This window comes from Homarus americanus, unplaced genomic scaffold (genome assembly GCF_018991925.1).
Source record: "Homarus americanus isolate GMGI-L3 unplaced genomic scaffold, GMGI_Hamer_2.0 scaffold4896, whole genome shotgun sequence".
Lineage (NCBI taxonomy): Eukaryota > Metazoa > Arthropoda > Malacostraca > Decapoda > Nephropidae > Homarus > Homarus americanus.
In genome coordinates, this window is record NW_024749657.1 from 4,156,450 (window position 1) to 4,182,036 (window position 25,587).

General features: G+C 42.3%; 2 protein-coding genes and 1 long non-coding RNA gene across 4 annotated transcripts in view; 2 read left to right on the top strand and 1 right to left on the bottom strand.

Moving 5' to 3' along the window:
- Positions 1-8,141, bottom strand: part of LOC121853578 — a 73,728-nt gene extending 65,587 nt beyond the window's left edge. For both annotated transcript variants that reach the window (XM_042347800.1, XM_042347799.1), the window contains exon 1: positions 7,939-8,141. In XM_042347800.1, the coding sequence (XP_042203734.1) occupies positions 7,939-7,998 (60 nt within the window). In that variant the 5' untranslated portion in view covers positions 7,999-8,141. The remainder of the gene's footprint in view (positions 1-7,938) is intronic.
- The window catches only part of LOC121853577 (TBC1 domain family member 2B-like), a 94,120-nt gene extending 81,165 nt beyond the window's left edge, over positions 1-12,955 (top strand). The window contains exons 16-17 of the mRNA XM_042347798.1: positions 11,517-11,594; positions 12,680-12,955. Coding sequence (XP_042203732.1) covers positions 11,517-11,594; positions 12,680-12,832 — 231 coding nt within the window. The 3' untranslated portion in view covers positions 12,833-12,955. The remainder of the gene's footprint in view (positions 1-11,516; positions 11,595-12,679) is intronic.
- A 9,454-nt stretch (positions 12,956-22,409) lies between these two features.
- LOC121853404 overlaps positions 22,410-25,587 on the top strand; it is a 33,420-nt gene continuing 30,242 nt past the window's right edge. The window contains exon 1 of the long non-coding RNA XR_006086314.1: positions 22,410-22,591. This is a non-coding gene — a long non-coding RNA (uncharacterized LOC121853404). The remainder of the gene's footprint in view (positions 22,592-25,587) is intronic.

The following is a 25,587-nucleotide window of genomic DNA, read 5'->3' on the forward strand; positions in this document are numbered from 1 at the left end:
GTTTCAGTGTAACATATATCAAGGTAGAGTCTCAGTGTAACATATATCAGGGTAGAGTCTCGGATATCAAGGTAGAGTCTCTAATATCAAGGTAGAGTTTCAGTGTAACATATATCAAGGTAGAGTCTCAGTGTAACATATATCAGGGTAGAGTCTCGGATATCAAGGTAGAGTCTCTAATATCAAGGTAGAGTTTCAGTGTAACATATATCAAGGTAGAGTCTCAGTGTAACATATATCAAGGTAGAGTCTCAGTGTAACATATATCAAGATAGAGTCTCAGTGTAACATATATCAAGATAGAGTCTCAGTGTAACATATATCAAGGTAGAGTCTCAGTGTAACATATATCAAGGTAGAGTCTCAGTGTAACATATATCAAGGTAGAGTCTCAGTGTAACATATATCAAGGTAGAGTCTCAGTGTAACATATATCAAGATAGAGTCTCAGTGTAACATATATCAAGGTAGAGTCTCAGTGTAACATATATCAAGGTAGAGTCTCAGTGTAACATATATCAAGGTAGAGTCTCAGTGTAACATATATCAAGGTAGAGTCTCAGTGTAACATATATCAAGGTAGAGTCTCAGTGTAACATATATCAAGGTAGAGTCTCAGTGTTATGATGGTGTAATTCTTGTCTTGTTCATCAGTTCAGTGTATTCTCAAAGCATCCTTTAGTTATGTGGTAAAATTTATCGTAGGAAATATTAAGAATCTTTTAAAGGATAGGATAGGATAGGTTAGGTTAGGTTAGGTTAGGTTAGGTTAGGTTAGGTTAGGTTAGGTTAGGTTAGGTTAGGTTAGGTTAGGTTAGGTTAGGTTAGGTTAGGTAAGGTAAGGTTAGGTTAGGTTAGGTTTTCATTGACGTCGTGTTATAGGAGGAGGTTTGGGTAGGAGGGGGGGGCCACAGTACCCAACCCTTCCTCAGCGCCATAACTCTCGTCTTCTTTTCACCGACGCTGATAAATGAATGGCTTGGCCGGGTCTGAAAGCTAATCATTCTTCCATATAACACTGAATCCCACCCATAAAGGCTATTGATTGGTTAAAAGGCTGTTGCAGAGCTTTCTAGGCCCCGCCCACCGGAGTTATTGATTGGTCGAGGAGTGTTGGCAGCCATCGTATAGGAGACCTCATGAACGCCGCCCACTTTGGAGGTTTAACTCTTGGCAGATGGCCCAAGGCTTCCTGCCGGGTAACATGTATCCCTGAGGGCACCCGGCATGTTCACTAGGACCTATCATATTCATTAGGACCTATCAGGATCACGAGGAGCTGTCATGTTCACCAGGACCTATCATGTCACTTGGACCTGCCATGTTCACTACTATCTATCATGTCACCAAGAGCCTCTACCCCCTTTCCCCTCCTTACTACCTCCTGATGGTGATGATGTAACGAGACTGTACATAACGACCTGGTAACTCTCTCTCTCTCTCTCTCTCTCTCTCTCTCTCTCTCTCTCTCTCTCTCTCTCTCTCTCTCTCTCTCTCTCTCTCTCTCAGGGCCGCCGCTGCTAATGACGCGTCCCTGTCAAGCAAGATCCTTATGACCCCGTGGCCCAGTTATGTGTCCTTGTGTATCCCCCCCGTGTCCTTATATAGTCTTCCTTGTGTTCATGTATCCTCCTTTGTGTTCACGTATTCTTCCTTGTGTTCATTTATCCCCCCCCCTCTTCTTCTCTTATTATTATTGTTCTTATTTTTATTAATCTTTGTCAAAACACACACACACACACACACACACACACACACACACACTGAACCTTGAACCCTCTGACGACGCTGGTTCAACTGGGCTATGATAAGACACTGTAAGATAAAAGGTTTTATTTACTCAAGCATGATGGTTTAACCTTTAAGAGATGCTGGTTTAACCCCTGACGTATGAAGGCTTAAACCAGAGTGACCTCATAGGGAATATCATATAGGCACGTGGTTAAGTATTAGGGTGATCGAAAAGTGCCTATGTACCTATGATAATTAACATAGGTAACCCTTGTTAAACCTACATTGCTATTTACGCCTTTTGTTCATACAGTAAATATTAGAAATAGTTGTTGTTGTTTTTTGTAAGTTGATGCTAGTTACTGTAAATAGAACAAAGTAAATAACAATGTAGGTACAAGGAACAACTCTTTAATGGTTGTTAATCTTCAGGTGAAATAAACTGGGGGATGTAAAGCTTCGATTATGAATATATGTGTTAGGAAGCTGTGTTTGTGAGTTGTGTGTACAGTATGCGTGTTAAAAAGTTGTGTTTGTAGTTTGTGTATGTGTGTTAATAGGTCGTATATGTGCGTTTGTAGGTCGTGTCTTGTGTTTCGTGTTCCTGCGTATCTGGATCATGTTTATGTGTGTATGACATAAGTGTGTATTTTTATTAGCAGTTGATGTATTGTTTTTGTAATTGTTTTTTGCTCCGTGTGGGTGTGTGTATGTGTGTGTGTGTACAGTACTTAACAATCAGGTAAAAGCTTCATTAAAATAACGATTAAAAAAGAAACTCGACAAATTTTATATTGTGTTGATCTGTCTGGGAAATAAAATGTACAGACAATATAATACAGCATTAATATTCGTCACACCTTCCCTCATGACAGCTGGAGGGTAACTGGCGCACTCGTGACTGATTCCGTGATTCGTTCCCCCCCCATTCACACAATGACAGTTGCCACAGCATATTATTTTATTTACATTTTGTTACACGAAATAAAAATAATAATAAAGAAATAGTTAATGTGATTGATTAATAATACTTAAATATCACGTCTTAATTTTAGTAGCTCAATTATAATTATCGTATGTGAATGTATTAATATACGATGAAATGTGGATGGCAATCGTGGTGTCCATCTGTGACGTCACGACCTCCTCCAGACAACAACAACAACGAAATTTTATGTATATTAATTAATTTTCGTAAAAGTTGTATGTGTGTCCTGACGAAGGTAAAAAATCTGATAAACGTTTTTCCTTGTGACACAGAAGACGTTTTCCGAGTCATATTAAAACAACTCAGATTCTTCTAGTTAACGTTTGTTCCTCGCCTCGTAAACACAAACGTTTCTACGGCAGCCACTCAAATGTTGTGAGCTCATAACATGAAGCTGTGGTGGTATTGTGGTGGTGGTGGTGGTGATGTAATGGTGATAGTGTGGTGGTGGTGGTGGTGGTGATGTAATGGTGATAGTGTGGGTGGTAACGGTGTTGGTTGTAGAATGGTTGTGGTCTTGTGGTAGTGTGCTTGGTCTTAGACATTAACTGTGTGGTTATTGTTGCGGTTGTTGTAACCTTTGTAGGGTTGTGTTGGGTGTTTAGTTTACCTGAGATGATTAGTTTACCTGGGGTGTTTAGTTTACCTGGGGTGTTTAGTTTACCTGAGATGATGAGTTTACTTGAGATGATTAGTTTACCTGAGATGATTAGTTTACCTGAGTTGATTAGTTTACCTGGGGTGTTTAGTTTACCTGAGATGATTAGTTTACCTAAGATGATTAGTTTACCTGGGGTGTTTAGTTTACCTGAGAGGATTAATTTACCTCCATCTTCTCTCACTCCACCCCCTTCTCTTCCTCCTCCTCCTCCTTCTACCTCCTCCTTCTCCACGTACCTCCTCCTCCTCCTCATCTTCCTCCTCCCCCTCTTCTCCTCCACCCCCCACCCCCAACGTCCTCCTTTATTCTCTATTCAGTTTCAGGTCATTAGTTCCCTGCTACACCTGTGACTCTCTCTCTCTCTCTCTCTCTCTCTCTCTCTCTCTCTCTCTCTCTCTCTCTCTCTCTCTCTCTCTCTCTCTCTCTCTCTCTCTCCCACACCATCACGGACACACACACACACACACACACTTGGTCTTCTTCACCTAATAAGGAAATTTGCATCTCCGTCCCACCATAGTTTGGCTGAACACACACACACACACACATCCCCCCACACATCCCCCCACGCACATCACCCCACACATCACCCACACACACATCCCCTCATACACACACACACACCCACATCCCCATACACATCCCCCCATACACATACCACCCCCACACATCCCCCTCCCCCACATCCCCACACCATGAGATAGAGGTAAAATCAATGCCAGATTCATGAGGTCAGCCATCACCCCACAGGTTGACTGAGAGGATTAGAGAGGAAGAGGAGGAGGAGGAGGAGGAGGGAAGAGTGGGTGAGGAAGATGATGAGATGAGGAGGAGGAGGGAAGAGAGAATGAGGAAGAGGAGATAAGAAGGAGGGAAGAGAACTAGGGAAGAAAACTAGGAGGAGGAGGAGAGTTTAGAGAGCTCTTGGGAGAAGGAATAGAGGAGGGAAGATAGAACTAGGAGGAGCAGTAAGAGGGTGAAAGAGAGGTGGAAGATTTGACTTGATAAAAGGGAGGTAGGAGGAGGAAGGAAGGAAGGAGGGGAAACTGTAGATAAATGTTAAGAGGAAGAACAGAAGAAAAAAGAGAGAAGGAAAGAAAGAGAGAAAGAAAGAAGAGAGTGATTCAATTTTAATCTCAATATTTCCTTGGATATTATTGTTATAGGTGACCTTAACACACACACACACACGCACACACGCGCGCGCGCGCACACCGATACTCATCATACACGCGTGCTGGTAGTACTCAGCAGTAGTGCCACTATATACGTCTGGGGTGGTACTTACACTCAGCAGTAGTGGTATTTACACTCAGCAGTAGTGCCACTATACGTTCAGGTGGTACTCTCTACATTCAGTAGTGGCACTTTACACTCAGCAGTAGTGGCCTTACACAGCAGTAGTGCCACTATACATTCAGTAGTGGTACTACATTCAGCAGTAATGGCACTTCATGCATCTGCAGTAGGCACTCTACACTCAGCAGTAGTGCCACTATACATTCAGTAGTGGTACTCACACTCAGCAGTAGTGTACTTTACACTCAGCAGTAGTGGCATCTACACTCAGCAGTAGTGCCACTATACGTTCAGTAGTGGTACTTTTACATTCAGCAAAATACACTCAGCAGTAGTGCCACTATACATTCAGTAGTGGTATTTACATTCAGCAGTAGTGGTATTCTCATACTCAGCAGTAATCACATTCAGTAGTGGCACTTCTACACTCAGCAGTAGTGCCACTATACATTCAGTAGTGGTACTTCACATTCAGTAGTGGTGCATTTCTACACTCAGCAGTAGTGCCACTATACATTCAGTAGTGGCACTTCACACTCAGCAGTGCCACTATACATTCAGTAGTGGTACTCTACATTCAGCAGTAGTGGTACTCTACACTCAGCAGTAGTGTAACTATACATTCAGTAGTGGCACTCTACACTCAGCAGTAGTGCCACTATACATTCAGTAGTGGCACTCTACACTCAGCAGTAGAGCTACTATACATTCAGTAGTGGTACTCACATTCAGCAGTAGTGGCACTCTCACACTCAGCAGTAGTGCCACTATACATTCAGTAGTGGTACTTCTACATTCAGCAGTAGTGGCACTTTACACTCAGCAGTAGTGCCACTATACATTCAGTAGTGGTACTTTCACATTCAGCAGTAGTGGCATTTCCACACCAGCAGTAGTGCCACTGTACATTCAGCAGTAGTGGCACTCTACACTCAGCAGGTGCCACTATACATTCAGTAGTGGTACTCTACATCAGCAGTAGTGGCACTCTACACTCAGCAGTAGTGCCACTATACATTCAGTAGTGGTACTCTACATTCAGCAGTAGTGGCACTCTACACTCAGCAGTAGTGCCACTATACATTCAGTAGTGGTACTCTACATTCAGCAGTAGTGGTACTCTACACTCAGCAGTAGTGCCACTCTACACTCAGCAGTAGTGCCACTGTACATTCAGCAGTAGTGGCACTTTACTCACAGCAGTAGTGCCACTATACATTCAGTAGTGGTACTTCACATTCAGCAGTAGTGCACTTCATACCTCAGCAGTAGTGCTAACTATACATTCAGTAGTGGCACTCTACACTCAGCAGTAGTGGCACTCTCTACACTCAGCAGTAGTGCCACTATACATTCAGGTAGTGGTAATACTCTCATTCAGCAGTAGTGGCACTTTACATCTCAGCAGTAGTGCCACTATACATTCAGTAGTGGTACTCTACATTCAGCAGTAGTGGCACTTACACTAGCAGTAGTGCCACTATACATTCAGTAGTGCCATTATTTACATTCAATAAGTTATATTACCCGAACCGTGTTTCCTTGTCTTAACACAAACGATTGGTGGGGGGCGTATAGAGAGGTTGAGAATAGGACATGGAAACACTCAGATATTAATACACAACACAGACGTCGATACAGAACACAGACGTCGATGCAGAACACAGACGTCGATACAGAACACAGACGTCGATGCAGAACACAGACGTCGATACACAACACAGACGTCGATACAGAACACAGACGTCGATACACAACACACGACGTCAATACAGAACACAGACGTCGATACAGTACAGACGTCGATACAGAACACAGACGTCGATACAGAACACAGACGTCGATGCAGAACACAGACGTCGATACAGAACAGACGTCGATACACAACACAGACGTCATTACAGAACACGTCGATACACAACACAGACGTCATTACAGAACACAGACGTCGATACAGAACACAGACGTCGATACAGAACACAGACGTCGATACAGAACACAGACGTCGTACAGAACACAGACGTCGATACAGAACACAGACGTCGATACAGAACCAGACGTCGATACAGAACACAGACGTCGATACGAAGAATTCAGACGTCGATACACAACACAGACGTCGATACAGAACCTGAACGTCGATACACAACACAGACGTCGATACAGAAACACAGACGTCGATACAGAACACAGACGTCGATACAGAACACAGACGTCGATACAGAACACAGACGTCGTACACAACACAGACGTCGATACAGAACACGAACGTCGATACACAACACAGACGTCGATACAGAACACAGACGTCGATACAGAACACAGACGTCGATACAGAACACGAACGTCGATACACAACACAGACGTCGATACAGAACACAACGTCGATACAACAACGTCGATACACAACACGCGATAACACAGACGTCGATACAGAACACAGACGTCGATACAGAACACGAACGTCGATCAGAACACAGACGTCGATACAAAACGAACGTCATACAGAACACCGTCGATGCAGAACACAGACGTCGATACAGAACACAGACGTCGATACAGAACACAGACGTCGATACAGAACACAGACGTCGATGCAGAACACAGACGTCGATACACAACACAGACGTCGATACAGAACACAAACGTCGATACACAACACAGACGTCGATACAGAACACAGACGTCGATGCAGAACACAGACGTCATTACAGACGCACAGACGTCGATACAGAACACAGACGTCGATACAACACAGACGTCGATACAGAACACAGACGTCGATACACAACAAACAGACGCATACAGACACAGACGTCGTACAGAACACAGACGTCGATACAGAACACAGACGTCATTACAGAACACAGACGTCGATACACAACACAGACGTCAATACACAACACAGACGTCGATACACAACACAGACGTCGATACACAACACAGACGTCGATACAAAAAAAGATGTGGAACACGGTGATAGTACTACAGCATTTTGAACACGCCTATATGGTGAGCGATTGAAACGACATGTGTGTGTGTGTGTGTGTGTGTGTGTGTGTGTGTGTGTGTGTGTGTGCGGTTGATGTCGGAGAACGTTTATTGAGGATGTCACTTTGCAACATACACGAGAGAGATATCAGAAGACGTCGTGTCGTACAGTGTTTGATTATGCGCACAGGTTGATTAATAACAGGGTAAACGGTAACACTGATTTCGGATCCAATTTTGATTTGGAATGGAACAATGGGTACGTTACCTTAGCAGCAGCGAGACAGAGGAGTCCCAGAACGAGGAGCAGGATGAGAGAAGTCTTCATGGTGGTGCTGGGAACGAGGTAGGTAGACAGACAGGCAGCCGCGGGGTGAGCCACACAGTAACAGGCGCGGCACTGACAGAGAGAGAGAGAGGCAGAAGGGCGGAGAAGGCAGGGAAGTACTGCCCTGGCTGTGGTCGGGACTCTCTGCCGGGCCGTGTGAGGGTGAGGTAGCCTGGCCGGGCGCCCCCTCTCTCTCTCTCTCTCCTGGGGGCAGGTTATCCTCCTGGCAGGGGCAGAAACCAGGTCGAGCCTCACTCAAGGTCTTCCCACTCTCCACACACATCCCCACCACGCCCCCTCACTCAAGGTCTTCCCCACTCTCCCACCCCACATCCCACCACGCCCCCCCCTCCCCCCACACACCTCACCGTCCTTCCCCCACACACACCCACCACTCCCCAACACCCCCACACCCACCGTCCTTCCCCACACACCCCACAAGTCCTCCCCACACCCCTGTCTTCCCCACACCACGTCCCCCCACAACCCCCGTCCTCTCCACACCCGGTCCCCTTCCTCCCCACACACACCCCGTCTTCCCCCACCTACCGTCCTCCCCACACAACGTCCTCTCCCACACCCCGGTTGACCCCCGACCCCCCACACACACCGTCTCCCCTGGCCCCCACACACACACACCGTCTCCCCCGCCCCCACACCCGTCTCCCCCAGCCCCCACACACACACCGCCCCGCACACACACACCCACACACCACCGTGCCCCCACGCACACATTTGTCTGCCCCACACACCTCTTACCCCACAGTATTAGAGCCACACAGCCTCCCTACGGTGTTAGAGCCACACAGAGCCTCCCTACCGGTGTTAGAGCCACAGAGCCTCCCTACCACGGTGTTAGAGCCACACAGAGCCTCCACCAGAGCCACACAGAGCCTCCCACCCCACCCCACACCACAACCAACCCACAACCCCCCCACACACCCCACCCCCCCCCCACACACCCCCAGCCACACAGAGCCCCCTACCACAGTGCACACACAGAGCCTCCCTACCACGGTGTGCCACACAGAGCCTCCCACCACAGTGTTAGAGCCACACAGGCCTCCCTACCACGGTGTTAGGCCACACAGGCCTCCCTACCACAGTATTAGAGCCACAGAGCCTCCCTACACGTAGAGCCACACAGCCTCCTACCACGGTGTTAGAGGCACACAGAGCCTCCCTACCACGGTGTTAGAGCCACACAGAGCCTCCCTACCACAGTGTTAGAGCCACACAGAGCCTCCCTACCACGGTGTTGAGCCACACAGGCCTCCCTACCACAGTATTAGCCACACAGAGCCTCCCTACCACGGTGTTAGAGGCCACACAGAGCCTCCCTACACGGTGTTAGAGCCACACAGAGCCTCCCTACGGTGTTAGAGCCACACAGAGCCTCCCTACCACGGTGTTGAGGCCACACAGAGCCTCCCTACCACGGTGTTAGAGGCCACACAGAGCCTCCCTACCACAGTGTTAGAGCCACACAGACCTCCCTACCACGGTGTTAGAGCCACACAGAGCCTCCCTACCACAGTATTAGAGCCACACAGAGCCTCCCTACCACGGTGTTAGAGGCCACACAGAGCCTCCTACCACGGTGTTAGAGCCACACAGAGCTCCTACCACGGTGTTGAGCCACAGGCCTCCTACACAGGCCACAGGCCTCCCACGGTGTTAGAGCCACACAGAGCCTCCCTACCACGGTGTTAGACACACAGAGCCTCCCTACCACGGTGTTAGAGCCACACAGAGCCTCCCTACCACGGTGTTAGAGCCACACAGAGCCTCCCTCCCACACAGCCGCCGCGGGAGGGAGCTCAGCCGCCCATCTGGCTTTGCATGCTAATGTTCTTTAATTTATTACAATCTTCATCTTTTGCTGCAACCATGGAGGCTGTGGCTGTCTGTGAGGTGTCTGGAGTGTCTGGTGAGTGTCTGTGAGGCTGTGTGGTGTCTAGTGTGTCTCTGTGAGGAGTCTGTGAGGCTGTGAGGTGTCTGGTGTGTGTCTGTGGTGTCTGTGGAGTGTCTGGTGAGTGTCTGTGAGGCTGTGAGGTGTCTGGTGTGTGTCTGTGAGGAGTCTGTGAGGCTGTGAGGTGTCTGGTGTGTGTCTGTGAGGTGTCTGTGGAGTGTCTGGCATGTGTCTGTGAGGAGTCTTTTTGTATCTGTGGGTTGTCTTATCCGTGTCTTCGGGGCTGTGAGAAAGAAGGAAGGAAGAAAGTGAGAGAGGAGGAAGAATGGGTGAGAAAGAGGAGGAAGAAGGGAAGGGAGAGCCGTGGGGTACTTTTTACCCACCCAAACACATGTGGGTACTTAATTACCCAAAACACGGGTACTTTTACCCACCCAAACACATGGGATTAATTACCCACCCAAACAGACTTACAAACATTTACCCCCAAACACGAGGTACTTATTTACCCACCCAAACACATGTGGGTCAATTCCACCCAAACACATGTGGGGTACTTATTTACCCACCCAAACACACGTGAGGTACTTAATTACCCATCCAAACATGCGGGAGGAGGGAAGGAAAACTCTACGGTGTTTGTCGGCCAAGATTCAAGTAAGTGGAAAAGGAGAGATGTTTTAATTATGACTCTCTCTCTCTCTCTCTCTCTCTCTCTCTCTCTCCTCTCTCCCTCTCTCTCTCTCTCTCTCTCTCTCTCTCTCTCTCTCTCTCTCTCTCAGGTCAGTACTAATTAGAGTTGGCTGAATAAATGTGGACATATGTACGTGACAAATGAGCGGACACTGTTAATGTACGTGACAAATGAACGGACGGACACTGTTAATGTACGTGACAAATGGACGGACACTAATGTACTACTTCTAGTCCCACAAGAATGAGTAAGATTCCGACTATGAGTGAATGAGGGAGTGGATGAGTGAGTGAGTAAAAGAGTTTTTAGTTCAACAAATTTATTGACAAAGCTTGGAGTACAGTGAGTAATCAGTAAGGGTCGGTAAGAGTGAGTGAACGAGTGAGAGTGAGTGAACGAGTGAGTGAGTGAACGAGTGAGAGTGGGTGAGCGAGTGAGTGGGTGAGGCAGTGAAGTGGTGAACGAGGTGAGAGTGGGTGAGCAGGTGAGAGTGGGTGAGCGGAGTGAGGAGTGGGTGAGCGAGTGAGTGAGTGAACGAGTGAGAGTGAGTGAACGAGTGAGAGTGGGTGAGGCAGTGAAAGTGAGTGAACGAGTGAGAGTGAGTGAACGAGTGAGAGTGAGTGAACGAGTGAGAGTGGGTGAGCAGGTGAGAGAGAGAGAGAGAGAGTAAATTAGTAGAATTTTTATAATAGTGAATTAAATTGTCTTAATAATAACTATGAACTAAACTAAAATACGAAAATATAACATAATCTTTACTTAAGGTAGAATATTCATAATTTTGTTTCATTTTATTCAATCCTTTAAATATAAGTTTAATGTATGAATGTTTGTCGTTTTATTTCTTATCTGAATGTATAATTAATTTTTGAATGTATATAATTAATTTTGAGTTTTTCTCCTCTCTGACAGACGGCTTTCAACTGGGTCAATCCTCTTCCAATGCGTTACCTAAGAAACAGACGTGCTCATCACATTACCATTGTCAAGGTGAGGTGACGTTAAGTTACAGTGCGTCTTGTTATGTGGTGTTCTTGTTCAACAGTCAGGTGTGTTGCCATGGTTTTTGTTCAGCAGTCAGGTATGTTGCCATGGTTTTTGGTCAACAATTAGGTATGTTGCCATGGTTTTTGTTCAGCAGTCAGGTATGTTGTCGTGGTTGTTTTTGTTCAATAGTCAGGTATGTTGCCATGGTTCATGTTCAACAGTCAGGTATGTTGTCATTGTTTTTGTTCACCAGTCAGGTATGATGCCATAGTTCTTGTTCAACAGTCATGTATTTTGCCAAGGATCTTGTTCTCCAGTCAGGTATGTTGCCATAGGTCTTGTTCACCAGTCAGGTATGTTGCCATGGTTGTTGTTGTTCACCAGTCAGGTATGATGCCATAGTTCTTGTTCAACAGTCATGTATTTTGCCAAGGATCTTGTTCTCCAGTCAGGTATGTTGCCATAGGTCTTGTTCACCAGTCAGGTATGTTGCCATAGGTCTTGTTCACCAGTCAGGTATGTTGCTATGGTTGCTCTTGTTCAACAGTCAGATATGTTGCCATAGTTCTTGTTCAACAGTCATGTATTTTGCCAAGGATCTTGTTCTCCAGTCAGGTATGTTGCCATAGTTCTTGTTCACCAGTCAGGTATGTTGCCATGGTTGTTCTTCTTCACCAGTCAGGTATGATGCCATGGTAGTTCAGCAGGTCATTATTTGAGCATGCAGTACATAAACAGTACAAATATACAAATAATGTACATATACAGTGCAAGTATACAAATAATACACTGTACATAAATACTGTAGGTAGACGAACAATGTACAGTAGACAGTGCAGTTGTACAAATACTTTTTTCTGTACATTTTGTTGCTATACAAACAATGGTAAACAGTAAATTGATTCACCCATTAGTAGTTTATTCCAGCAAGATCAACCATATGAGTTTGTGTGTGTTAGTGTTTTGTGTGTGTTGTATGTATGTGTTGTGTGTGTGTGTGTTGAGAATATGTATGTATGTGTGCAGTGTGTGTGTATGTAATGTAAAATAATAAAAATCCTAGTCACTAACATCGTGCACGTCCACAGACTGAGTTGGAAGAAGTAGAAGCAGTAAGAAGAACCTATCACGTGGCAAAACCAAGTCCACCATGGAGAGAGTGCCAGAGAACACCGAGACCCCCACCAGCGTCCACTCCCCGCCCACCTCTGATGATGAACCTGACAACGAGGAAGATCTAACACAACCTCAGGAAGAAACTAAGGAGGAAAAGAAGGAAGATGGAATAAAGGAAGATGAGAAGGAAACCCATGAAAAGGAATTAGTTAGAAGTGTAGAGAATTGCCAAAAGGAAGACCACACAGGTAGGTCAGAGGAGGTCGCTGCATATATCGTTCGTAAAGTTGCTCCTGATGACAAATAAATATGCCTTTAGTTAATGATGCATTGTGTGGGTGAGGGTAGTCCATTACAAGTTGTGTAGCAGGTGTTATCTAAAGACTCATCAACCTGTGTTTCAACAGCAGAGCTCAAACAATGCTGGCAACAATGAAATGACATGCCTACATTTTCCCAAGAATTTATTTTTTAAACTGACACAAAATTGCTTTCTTCAACACAAAGAACTAATGATCCTCCATCTTACCCTCATGAGAAGCTGCAAGAAGGAGGGTGTTCTTCTTTGGCACAAGGTCCTGGTGGACACTATATAAGAACCATCATGGTGGACACTATGCAGTATAAGTAGTGTACCATCATGGTGGCTTGTGTCTTATTACATATTAGAATTTTTCACAGCCAAGAGTTGATGATATAATGTGCATGTGAGATTACCATGACGATGAATGTAAGCTTAGTACTGTGATGAAAGAAGCTCAGTACAGTACTGTGATGAAATTAGCTTAGTACAGTACTGAATGTAAGTAGCTGTACAGTGTCAGTGGTAGTGGTGGGAGTTATAACAGATTTAAGTACATAGTAAGTTAGATATTTTAACATTTTTAGGAGTTGGGCTGAATCAAGTTTTATTGTATTGTCACTAATGTCCCAGAAGAAAAATCCACCACTCCAAGAAAGTAATCCTGTTATGGCCAGCTGGTCATGTGATGCCCAGCTGGTCCTCTTCACTGAGTGGCCTCCTCGAGTATATAAGTACAACATGAAGCCTTTCGTCCACACCCAGGATATGCAACATTACTGGCTGGGTCTGAGCTTATTATTAGTCTGCTACACCCTACTGCATCCGTCACCCTACAGCAGCCATCACCCTACAGCAGCCATCACCCTACAGCATCCATCACCCTACAGCACCCTGTCACCCTACAGTAGCCATCACTCGAGAAAGGGGTGAAGAAGTAAAGGTTTTCCTTCATGTTCACTAGAGGGAGGAGCCTTCTGTAGGTAAGCAATTTACATCACATAAACTAGTTTGGACATCACAGTGTGTGTTCATCAGCCATAATAGTTTTTCAGTCATCAATCTCGACCCAGTTGTGACCACACATTCCACCATACAGGTGGTGCCTTGTTCTCCAGTACTTTGTCTTTGGTAATGTAACACTGTTGTTTGAGATGTTACGGTTGGAGTTCACAGTCCTCAGTAATAATCTAAAATTATTTGAAGTACTTTGTCCCAAAATATAAGAGTGTCTGCAAGTTCTAAGTTTAGAGAGTGTAGTAAATTAGTAGCAGAAATCACCTCAGTAATGTCAGGGCGATCTTCAAGGAGTTCTTTAAGGGACTCAGTCACATCACAGTACCAAGGTTGTTTATGAGGGCAGTTATTGTTCATTTTATAACAGACCACCTGGTTTTCTGTATAATTTTCATATAGATTTTTTTTCTCGCAAAGATCATATCAAAAAAGTATTCCAACTACAGTCTTTTTAATTGAATACTAAACAGATTTGTCAAACACTGTGAAAATGCTTGGAGGCATTTCCAGGATAATTTATTTTTTATCTAACTGATGGCTGTTGAGAGAGGATTTTGCTGTTAATCTCTTCACTGCTGTTGAAGATCTTTTCCAATCCTGTTTAAGGAGTCTTTGTGAATTTTACAAATTTGTTACAGTACTTGGTGTATAGGACCAATACTGTACAGTACAGTTAATATATTTTTTTTTCTAACATTTCAGTGGAACATTTGTGTTGGGTGAGCTAGACCATAAGATAGTGTAACCTCTTGCCTTGGTCTCAGGAGGAAGAGTGTCAGAGCTACAAGCTTGATGGAGTGGTTATAGTTTATTTGTTTTAGTTCTTTCTGTTAGTGGACTTGCTTGAGATCGAGTGTGAACTTCTTAGGTAGAAAAGAAACTCTTAACTTAAGTTGGAGTTGGTATTATTCAAGTATTATTATGTTATTATATAATCACTATTATTGTCAAGACTATCACTTGGACTCATCTAGACTGCACAGCTTTAAGCTGTATTTTCTATGGATTTCTTAAGTGAAATTTCCAATCACACATTACCTAAAAAAGGTACCTGGTCCTTGGCCCATACATTCTTGAACTGTTTCCTGGACCAAAAGACAAAACACTGATAGTCTTTGTCATAGGAGAAGAATGTAGGAGTGGAATCCTTGTACCATAATACAATATGAAATTAATTATAAACAGTAAAATCATTTCTAACTTCCCTTTGGGGTAAGTACAATGTAACATTAGGAGTTAGAATATTTATCATCTTGTTTTTAGCTGCTTCTGGTACTCGAGCTGCCTAGTAAAGGCCAATTGGCCATAAATAAAGAATTGGTCCTGAAATCCAATTTTATGGATGGACAAGGAAGCAAGCAGCTCAGAGACCCTCCCATAGATTGATGTCAAAGTGTGCTGGAACAGAATGGGGACTAACACCTAAAGAACCATCATAGCTGACCTGAACAGAATACTGTAATGAGATGCACACAGATATGATAACACATGCTCATTTAAACCTCCTCCCTGTAGTGTCCTTGAGGGATAACATTGGCTTCTACTCTCCCTTTTAGGGTGACAGTCACAGTAAGGGAGATAAAGTCATCATAACATCAGACCCAGCCGCACTATCAGATCTTATGGGTCATGACCAAGACTTAGTGTTTTGATTTACCTAAATCTGAACTGACCATAAAATGGTGTTTCAGGATCAAACTCTCACTGTTCATTTAACTCATGATCTTACTTTGATTTCCATTAATTGATATTTTTCAGTCTGTAAAAGTTACAGGTTAATATGGGTATTATTTTACCTTGGCTAGTCATGTTATACATATGTTGGATGTGTAACCTTTTAAAACAAATGGGAGAAAGCTCTGATGAGTAGAGAATACTGCTATTGTAAGTTGACCTCAGTCCTTAGTGCTTCTGTGGTTATGGTTGGTTTTAGTGTTTTAAAAAGAATATTTTAAGTTAATCAATGTACAAGTTAAATATGAATCTCAGTGTAAATGCAATTTTTTTTTTTTTTGGGGGGTTAACATTAAATTATTATACAGTAGGTAACAGCTCCAAAATTAAACATACTGTACGGTACAGCACTGTAGGTTTTGTGTGTGAGTACGTTATGGTGTTCTGGGTACATAATGTGTGTGGTATAGTGCGTTGGGTACATATTATGTGTGGTACAGTAAGCTGGGTACATAATGTGTGTGGTACAGTGTGCTGGCTACATAAGAAAACATATATATATTTACTCTCCCAAAAAAGTATAGAACAAATATTACTTACTAAGAAGAGATAGAGAATATTAAGTAGATGGTGAGTAATAGTGTTAAAGGATGACTTAGTTATTGTTATAATCTCACTGCTCAGTAGTCCCTCATAATAACTTTACCCAGCAGTCCATCATAATAACCTGACAGTTGTGCTGAGTGAAGACAGTTTTACTAGATTATAAAGGACTGTAACATGCTTATTAGTTATCAACATAGATAGATATTCTGGTATTAAAATCTACATCATAAGCTGTTTATTCATGACATATTATATAACAATAACAGATGATATACTGTAGCAAATCTATCATAATAAAGGAACAAATTGTAGCTACCATAGATTAGTTAATACTGTACTTAGTAATGTGAGATTAGTGAATACAGGACATTAAAATTCAGATTTCTTGTACTAATATGAACTTAGGAAAGATTTAATTGGCATGTTTCCTAGAGGGGATTATATTACTGTACTATACTATTAATATTTTGTTATAGTATGGAGTTTGCTTTAGCTATAGACAAATGAGACTAGCTGGGAACTGACTTTAATCTTGTTTACTTTTTGTAGTATAAACATGTGGAGTCGTTTTGGGGATCATTTCCGGTGATTAAACTGTAAAGAACGAACAATGATAACTATGCTAAGTTTATATAATTGAATTATTTGTTTAATTTTACTTTAATGTTGGCAGTGTACTTGTAACCACCCACAAAATGTCTTAAAAATATTAAATTTATTTATATAACTGTTGATAGAGATGGAAGAAGACCATCTACTCTACCAAGAGGTGGAAGGGACGAATGTACAAGATGAGGAAGGAATATGTAGAGGTGTGAAGAGTGAAGTGGGGGTAAGAATGATATACAGTGGGGATGATGGAGGTGTGAAGAGGTAAGAATAATATACAGTGGGGATGATGGAGGTGTGAAGAGTTAAGAATGATCACACAGCACCTTCCCGGATGCTAAGACAGAACAGTACAAGGATCCGAGACATGATTAAGAGTAAACAAGCAACATGGGAGAAAACACAATGTTTAGTTTACTGTATAATGACTTGTTTACTTTACAACTTCTGAGTTTGCATTTGAGAAATATTGTTTTGATTTTATTTTTTTTGTAATTCAGTAGTGGATTCAGTTTAGGAAAGTTTGTTTAGTCAGAACTCAAAGAAGAAAAAGATATTGGTTGCCAAATCTGTATTTACATGTATGCTTAACATATTATTTTGCTTAAGCCTTCCTATCAATTTCTTCCCACAGATTAGATTGATATATGCTAAGTTTCTCATGATTGCCATATAAACTTTGTAATATTGAATGACCAATATTATATTTACTACTTATTTGTTGTTGTTACAAGACACACTCCTATACATACAGTATAGTTTATAAAAACCAGAAATTGTCTCAGGGGACTATTAAAGAGTGTCATTAAATATATATAAATATATATATATAAGCATAAATATATATATATATATATATATATATATATATATATATATATATATATATATATATATATATATATATATATATATATATATATATATATATATATATATATATATATATATATATATAATCAACATCTCAACCCGCCAGGATGAAGTGTGTGTTGAGGTGGATGGTGGACTGTACTTTGTGTGAATTTAAATACAGTAGATATAAAGCCATCAAATAACCCAGATAGTCTGTTCATTTATAAGCAGAATTCTGCCTGTATGTGTGTTGGATTTATTGCAGACTCTTGTTGTTAAGAGTGAAAAAGTTAGACCTTTGGATGTAAAGGTGTTTATGATAGAGTAATTGTGTGTGTGTGTGTGTGTGTGATGAAGGCATCCAGGTGTTGGATAAGGGTACTGCTCTTGGTAACACTACAAATATGGAAGATACTTTTGTCTGGGTTACCTTGTATTGCCATAACTGTCTTAAAGGTTCGGGTACCGTATTCTGTGTAAAGATTACTGAGAATTCTGCTTTGTGAAAATCTAGTGTAAGCTTTTTGTACAAAGTTTCTGTGGTTAGAGTGTGAGACATTGTTTGAGTAAAAGAGTCAAACCAAAGATCATTCCATATAACTAGTGTAAGGATTGTTAGCCATTGGGTCCAGGAGTGTTACTTTTGCTATTATTATACATTAAGGTGTGTTTTCTTTAAGTTAATATCGGTGAAAAATTAACCCTGAAGGAGAGAGAGCAAGAAAACATGTACAAGGCTCCCATTTATCCATGATATTGTGATTGGTGCTGGTGAAGGTTGGAGTGGGTAAGGTGTCCACTTGAAGATTCCTAGATATACTCCTGGTCCTGAGGCTGGAAGGGTAACACAACCTGGCGCCCAGTTGTATGTTCCCTTCCTTGATTTTGTAACTTTTGTATCTTAATATCAAAAAGTCTCCTAATCCATACTTGTAAAACATCTGTGCTGTATTGACAATGTAAGCAACTTTATTAACTAATAAATTCCAAGTGATCTGACCAATAAGTCAATAACACACCGGCTAATTTTTTATTTTTTTGTGACATCACTTGATTTATAAAGTGCAAGTGTATATTTGATACTGATTGTGGGCACATTTTTATCATTGGATATACTGGTGTGACATCTTATTGGCAGAACACCCTCAATGTCAACTACACAGGGTCTCAGAAAAACGTATACTGTACAGCACAAAACTGCCTTGCAGATTTTCATGGCAATCTCGTGAATACTAATATTGTACTGTAATAGTGTCCTCACTTGTTGATGTGTGAGGTCAGTAGTCACACACAATTGAGGACAATGTTCCTGCTTTATTACATGCATTCAGACGATCGCCTATGAAAATCTGTAAGGTAGTGTTTATAAATTTTCCAGAGACACCCTGTGTTAAAGAAGGATTACTTATACATACTTTTTTCTGTTTTCTAATATTGTTTCTGTAGCAGAGATGTTACTTATGCTTCCTATTGTTTCTGTAGCAGCAAGATGTTACTTATGCTTCCTATTGTTTCTGTAGCAGTGAGATATTACAGTACTGTACTATATTTATGCTTCCTGTTGTTTCTGTAGCAGTGAAATGTTACTTATGCTTCCTATTGTTCCTGTAGCAGTAAAATAAAACTTAAAAAGCACAAGATTAGAAACTTTGCTATCTTTGAAACGTACAGTACTGGTAAATCAGTTTCCATATCATTGAAATGTAAATCACTATTAAATTATTGATGAATTAACTACATTTTCTGATTAACCAGAAACCCAAAGGAATTTCATCAATATCTTGTAGAACCTTCAGAATAAGATAAAAACTTGAGTACTGTATCCAAAACAAGAAGGGTGGTTCAGGATCTGGGGTCAAAAGTTACAATTTAGGTAATATGTGACCTAATGACTCATGGAATAATTTGTTTTATAACCCTAATGACTTGCCACTTGTAATTATTTTATGGTGCTTTTGGTGTTTTTATGTTATTCAGGAAAAACTTAAGTTGTTAAGCACATTATTTGATTTTAAAGTTGTTTGTCATTTCACCACTTCTCAGCTTGCTAGTCATTTCAGTGGTTGTTCAGTTCTTTGTTACTTTGTTATGACTTATTTTCCAGCATTAGTACAGGAGGAAACTGTAATACCCGGAGAAATCCTACTTTGTTTATTAGTAAGGGCCATCCTTCATGGTCCAGTGTTAGTAGTACAGGAGGAAACTGTAGTACCCAGAGGAAACCTGCCATGTTTGGTGAGGTTTCATTAGATAACACCTTTCTCACATCTGTCCCGGGACTGGGACTGAACTGTATGGTCATTACATCTGTACTATGAATTTCATGTTTCAAGAGAAAGAGTGTTTTGGGATATAAAATGAATGAGGGCTATTTATATATATATATATATATATATATATATATATATATATATATATATATATATATATATATATATATATATATATATATATATATATATATATATATATATATATATATATTTGTTTTTTTTTTTTTAATTAGTTCAGAATGAACTACCCTGATGCTACCTGGGATAGTTAATCTTCATGTAACAGCGGGTATCAGTACAGTACAGTACTGTACACAAAAATGCACAATAAGATTATTAAATATAAAACTGTATAACACTGGATATTGTAAAATAAGTCTATATGCATAATATGTTTATCAAAATAATTTAGTTACAAATGCAGAATAAGTTCGTAAAACATTATATTAGAAAATGTAAAATAATATTGACACCATCTTAGTGTATCACACTTGAATTGTCTAGCTTATACTATAGAGAGGCAAGGGGTGATTTACGGTAATAGTTTAAGAGCACCTCAAAGGACATCACTCAACTTTGTCAAGTGTTTATATCTTGAAGTAATGGATGGCTGCCCCACAGCCTCAAGTTAAAGAAACCACAGGTACAGAAAATTTTCAGAGCCGTATTCAATAAAGTCATGAAGGTAAGGTCATACAAATTTACAATTGATTCAGCATGTAGATAGTTCAAGTATACAGCTCAGCTAACCTTTTTGCATAAGAGTTGTGTATTGGTGTAATAACCTGTTAGTTCACCAGTTAGTGACCTGACCTGGACAGGAGAGGATAAAGTGAAGGTTACAGTATCACCTCACACCTACCATAACTACCACTTCCCCTTCCTGTTTCATAAATGACATGACAGAAACTATACACTCCTCCATACAAAAGGTCACAGACGATGCCAAGTTATTCTGGGAAAGAACGAATCAAATGGACTGTGAAAAGCTACAGAAAAATCTGTCGGCTTCAGGAGTGGTCAAAGGAATGGCTGTTAAGATTCAACATCACGAAATGCCAAAGGATGCACCTAGGTCCTACCAACAGTAAAGAGGCATATCATCTGCCCCAACGGGATGAAGAAACAGTATTAACAGAAACCAAATGTGAAAAGGACCTGGGTGTGTATGTTGAAGTTTTTAGACCATTGTGAGAAGATAAATCAATTGACTAACCAAGTGGGTTTTATAAGAAAGTCATGCAGATACCTAGATAGCCTGTTCCTCGTAATGCTCTTCAAAAGTGAGGTGCTTCTCAGTTTTAAAAAATTATTTTTTTTTTTGGGGGGGGGGGAGGCAGAATCCCTTAAAATGTAGAAACTTGGCATAACTTATTTTAAGCATTTTCTCTAGTTATACTAATTTGTTAAGTGTAAAATTAACTTTCATATGCACTTTAAATCATCATTTTATGTCAATTTGGGACTGAGCAACAGCAGTTTGAAATTATTGTCCCCCCTCAAAAAACAAAAGAAAATGTAACCAAGTTAAAATTTGAAATTTGGAGTTTGCCACCATAGACTATTGTATATCCCAAATTTAAGCAAAATATTTGAGGGTGTGGTATAGACCACTTTATGATTTGTCGTGGAATGAGCCTGTATGAAACCTTGCCAATAAATGTAAGTGCAATTATCTGGCCGTATCTGAACCCAATCTGAATAACTACCAAAAGTAATGGCTGATTGGTTATGACAAAGTATAACCAATAAATTAATAGATATTGAAAATTAATGAAGTTATTAAATTATCATTTATCAAGTACAGTACTTTATACAGCACATTAAATGTGAAGTGAAACTGTGGTAGTGATACGCCATACAGTATAACCTCCTTGGTGAAATTATATATAATATACTGTGTGTGTGTGAGACATACTGTAGAGTTTCTTAGGTACACTAATGACATATTTACACTTGAAATTTCCTTACCGTAACGTTTCATTCCACTTCCAGGCATTCATTTCATCGACTCCTTTCTTAGAAAATATATACTGTATAGTATAATTTTGTAAATAAATTTATTGTTTTAAATTAGGCTAGGTCAGGTAAGGTAGGTCAGTTTGGTTCATTTTATGATCGATAGTGTTTATAATGTAGCAGTACCTGGTATATCCATAATGTTTTTGTTTTTTAATGGAGATTAGCCCACCCGGGCACAGGTCACTGATCCACATCGGGGCCTGGGGGTGGGGAAAAGGGAACCATAAATATAATTGCCAGGAGTTTCTTGTGGAATCGGTCCCCAAGGCTCAACAGTATTTATAAAATGAACCAACCTAACCTAATATTAGTTATCTACTATAAAAAACTGTGTTAATGGAACCGATACAATCATTGATTTGATACGCTGGATGTAAACAAGGGAACGCATAGGCGTAGGGCCCGGTCGAGGTGGTAGTGGGCAGAATGATAGTGGTGGCGGTAGAGACCGTAGAGGTCGGCACAGTTCACCACCAGCGGTAGAAGGTTGCGGACCGTCAGTCAACGCGCTGCGACCCTAACGCTAGGTAAGTCGTCCCTGTTAGTGGTGGAGGCAGTAGTGGTAGTGGCGATGTTGGTAATGGTAGTGGTGTTAATAGCAGTGACGGTGGTGTTAATAGTAATGGTGGTGGTAGTGGTACTAGTGGAGACAGTGGTAGTGGTGGAGGTGGTAGTAGTACTGGTGGTGGTATCGCTGGTGGTGGTGGTAATGGTGGAGGTGGTAGTAGTGTTGGTTATTGGTGATAATGATGAGAAGTTGTGGAAGTGATGGTGGTTGTGTTGGTGATAGTGGTAGTAGCGGTGATGGTTAGTGTTTGTTAGTTTTGTGTATAGCATGTGTCAGGTTAAAGTTATTTTGTTTAAGTTGGTTTTATGTTAATGACGTTAGTATTAGTATAATGTATGCAAGGTTAACCTTAGTTTATTTATGGGTTACTGTTAGGTTATTGTTATTGTTGATTTGGTTAAGGTTAGTTTTAATTAGGTTATGGATAATGTTAGTGTTAATTAGGCTGGTGTTTGGTTAATGTGAGTGTATATTGGCCACTGTCTGTTGTTTGAGCTGTCAGTGGGCTCCTGCGTCGTGTGAGGATACCGCACATCCGACCATCGTGTTAAGTGAAAAATACCGTATGACCGCTGATGATGTTGCCTATTATCGCTTGACCTGGGGTTGAATTCACCATCAGTCTTATGATGAATATTTGTCATTAGTGAAGATGTGAAAATGTAGGTGAGCCAGTCAGGAAGAATTTAACTACAGTAAATCAACCCACTGACCATAACCTAACCTCACCTCACCTAATCTAACTTAACCATTGTAGGGGTATCGAGATATTAAAGTTGTCTAGCACTCAGGATGGAAGGAAACTCTAATGTGGTTTTCTTGTATAATATATAAGTTATAGGATAGACAGTCTGGTGCTGGAGGTGCTGTGTGGTGAGGGGCTGCTTGGTAGAGACGTGCGGTGAGTAGCTTGTCGAAGGAGGTAGATGTGCAGGAGCTTCGTTAGAGAAGATGTTGCCTGTTGCTGGATTCCTGGTTGAATGAAATGTTAACAGCATGGAGCTTGCTGGAGGAGATGTTGCTTGTTCAGGAAAATGGGCAGAATGAGAGTTGGTTGGTGAGGAAGCTCAGAGAAGGACATGCTCGCTGGCGGGAGCGAGGACCGCCAGGCAGGCGGAGGAGAGGCGAGGGTCGCCAGGCAGCGGCAGAGGAGGAGGTGTTGCTTGTTCAAGAAGATTGGTCAGACTGAATCTCAATGGAGAGACAGAGCTTATATACCCCGCAGCAGCCGCTATGAGTCATGGTGGGAAAACCCGAGAAGTAGCCGGTGAATAGTTTCGTTGCAAAGATACGGTAACATCTGGTTGGTTGCTAGGGAAGGCGGCACATTGGAATGTGATAGCAGGTGGTGTGCAGCTACGCAGTTAGTTTGTAGAGGAGACGTCCACTACAATACTCCCCCTCCCCTCCAGGCGCGGCGGGAGGCTGGATGTTGTCCGGGTTGTGTCCCACACATAACACATACCGGGCAGGTGTATGTACGACTCGACCGCTACGTGTAACAACTCCGTCCAGTGACACAAAACCTGTGGGAGAATTAGGAGGAGAAAGAGGGTTTGGGATTAGAGGAGGTTGTACAAGCAATGGTTGTTGTGCTCCTGCTGCTGCAGGGGCTGCGTCAGGAGGAGGGTCCATGGCAGGAGCAGGTTCAGGTTCTATGACAGGAGGAGGGTCTATGACAGGAGCAGGTTCTATGATAGGAGGGAGGTTTATTACAGGTTCAGGTTCTATGACAGGAGCAGGTTGTACATGAGGGTGAAAAGAGGGTGCCCAGAAATGTCGTGGGCGTGGTGTTGCTGCCGGTGGTAACTGCGGGTGGACTGGTGCAGGCGTAGTTTGTTGATGGTGCTGCTGGGCTGGGGGCCCGACGGGTAAGGCGGCCGGCTTGACTCTGTCTATGCTGACGGTGTCATGTCTGCCATTCCGGATAATTGTCAGGAACTTTGCAGAACGGGTAACCACCTGGAAGGGTCCATCGTAGGGGCGTTGTAATGGGTTGCGGTGAGCATCATGCCTGACGAAAACATACTCGGCTGTGAGTAGTGCAGGAGGGATGTGTTCAGGGCGCCGAGTAGGCTGGCGTGGAGCAGTAGCTCTGAATGCAAAAACTGCTTGTCGTAGCTTTTGGAGTAAGTCGTGACGAACGGCTGGAGTGGTTTGGTTGGGATCAGGAGGGAGTGAGAAATCCCCGGGTAGCCGAAGGGGCTCGCCTAGTGTCAGATCTGCTGGGCTACAATCCATATCCTCCTTGTGTGACGCACGGATGCCGAGGAGCACTAAGGGAAGCGCATCAGTCCAGCTGTAAGGGTCGTGCTGTGCCTTGAGTGCGTCCTTCAGCTGCTGGTGAAAACGTTCTACCATACCGTTGGCTTGAGGGTGATATGCTGTAGTGCGTTGTCTAGACGTGCCGAGGAACTGTAGGAGGTGCTGCCAGAGTTGTGACTCAAACTGTACTCCTCGGTCAGTGATTACGGTTGCTGGGGGGCCAAAACGGGAAACCCAACCGGACATGAAGGCGCGGACAGTAGTCTCTGCTGTAGCGTTGGGCATGGGAATTGCTTCTGTCCACCTGGTGAAACGGTCGATGCAGGTGAAGATGTAGGTGCTACCGTAGGATGATGGTAGAGGTCCCACGATGTCGAGGTGTACTACTTGAAAACGGCCTTTGGGAATAGGAAAAGCTTGTAAGGGGGCCCGTATGTGACGATGTATTTTGGAGGACTGGCAGGCCAGGCACTGGGCAGCCCATTTCTTAGTATCAGACTTGATGCCGGGCCAGACGACACGTTGCGTGAGGAGGCGCTGGTGTAATGAAACAGAATAAACAGAGAAGAGGAAGATATATATATATAGGAGAGAGTATAGAGTATAGGAATGTAAAGATAGGAAACTTGGTAGCGTGGCCTGGATGTTATTTGCACAGCGTCACTACGCTTATCTTATCTCGTATGTCAA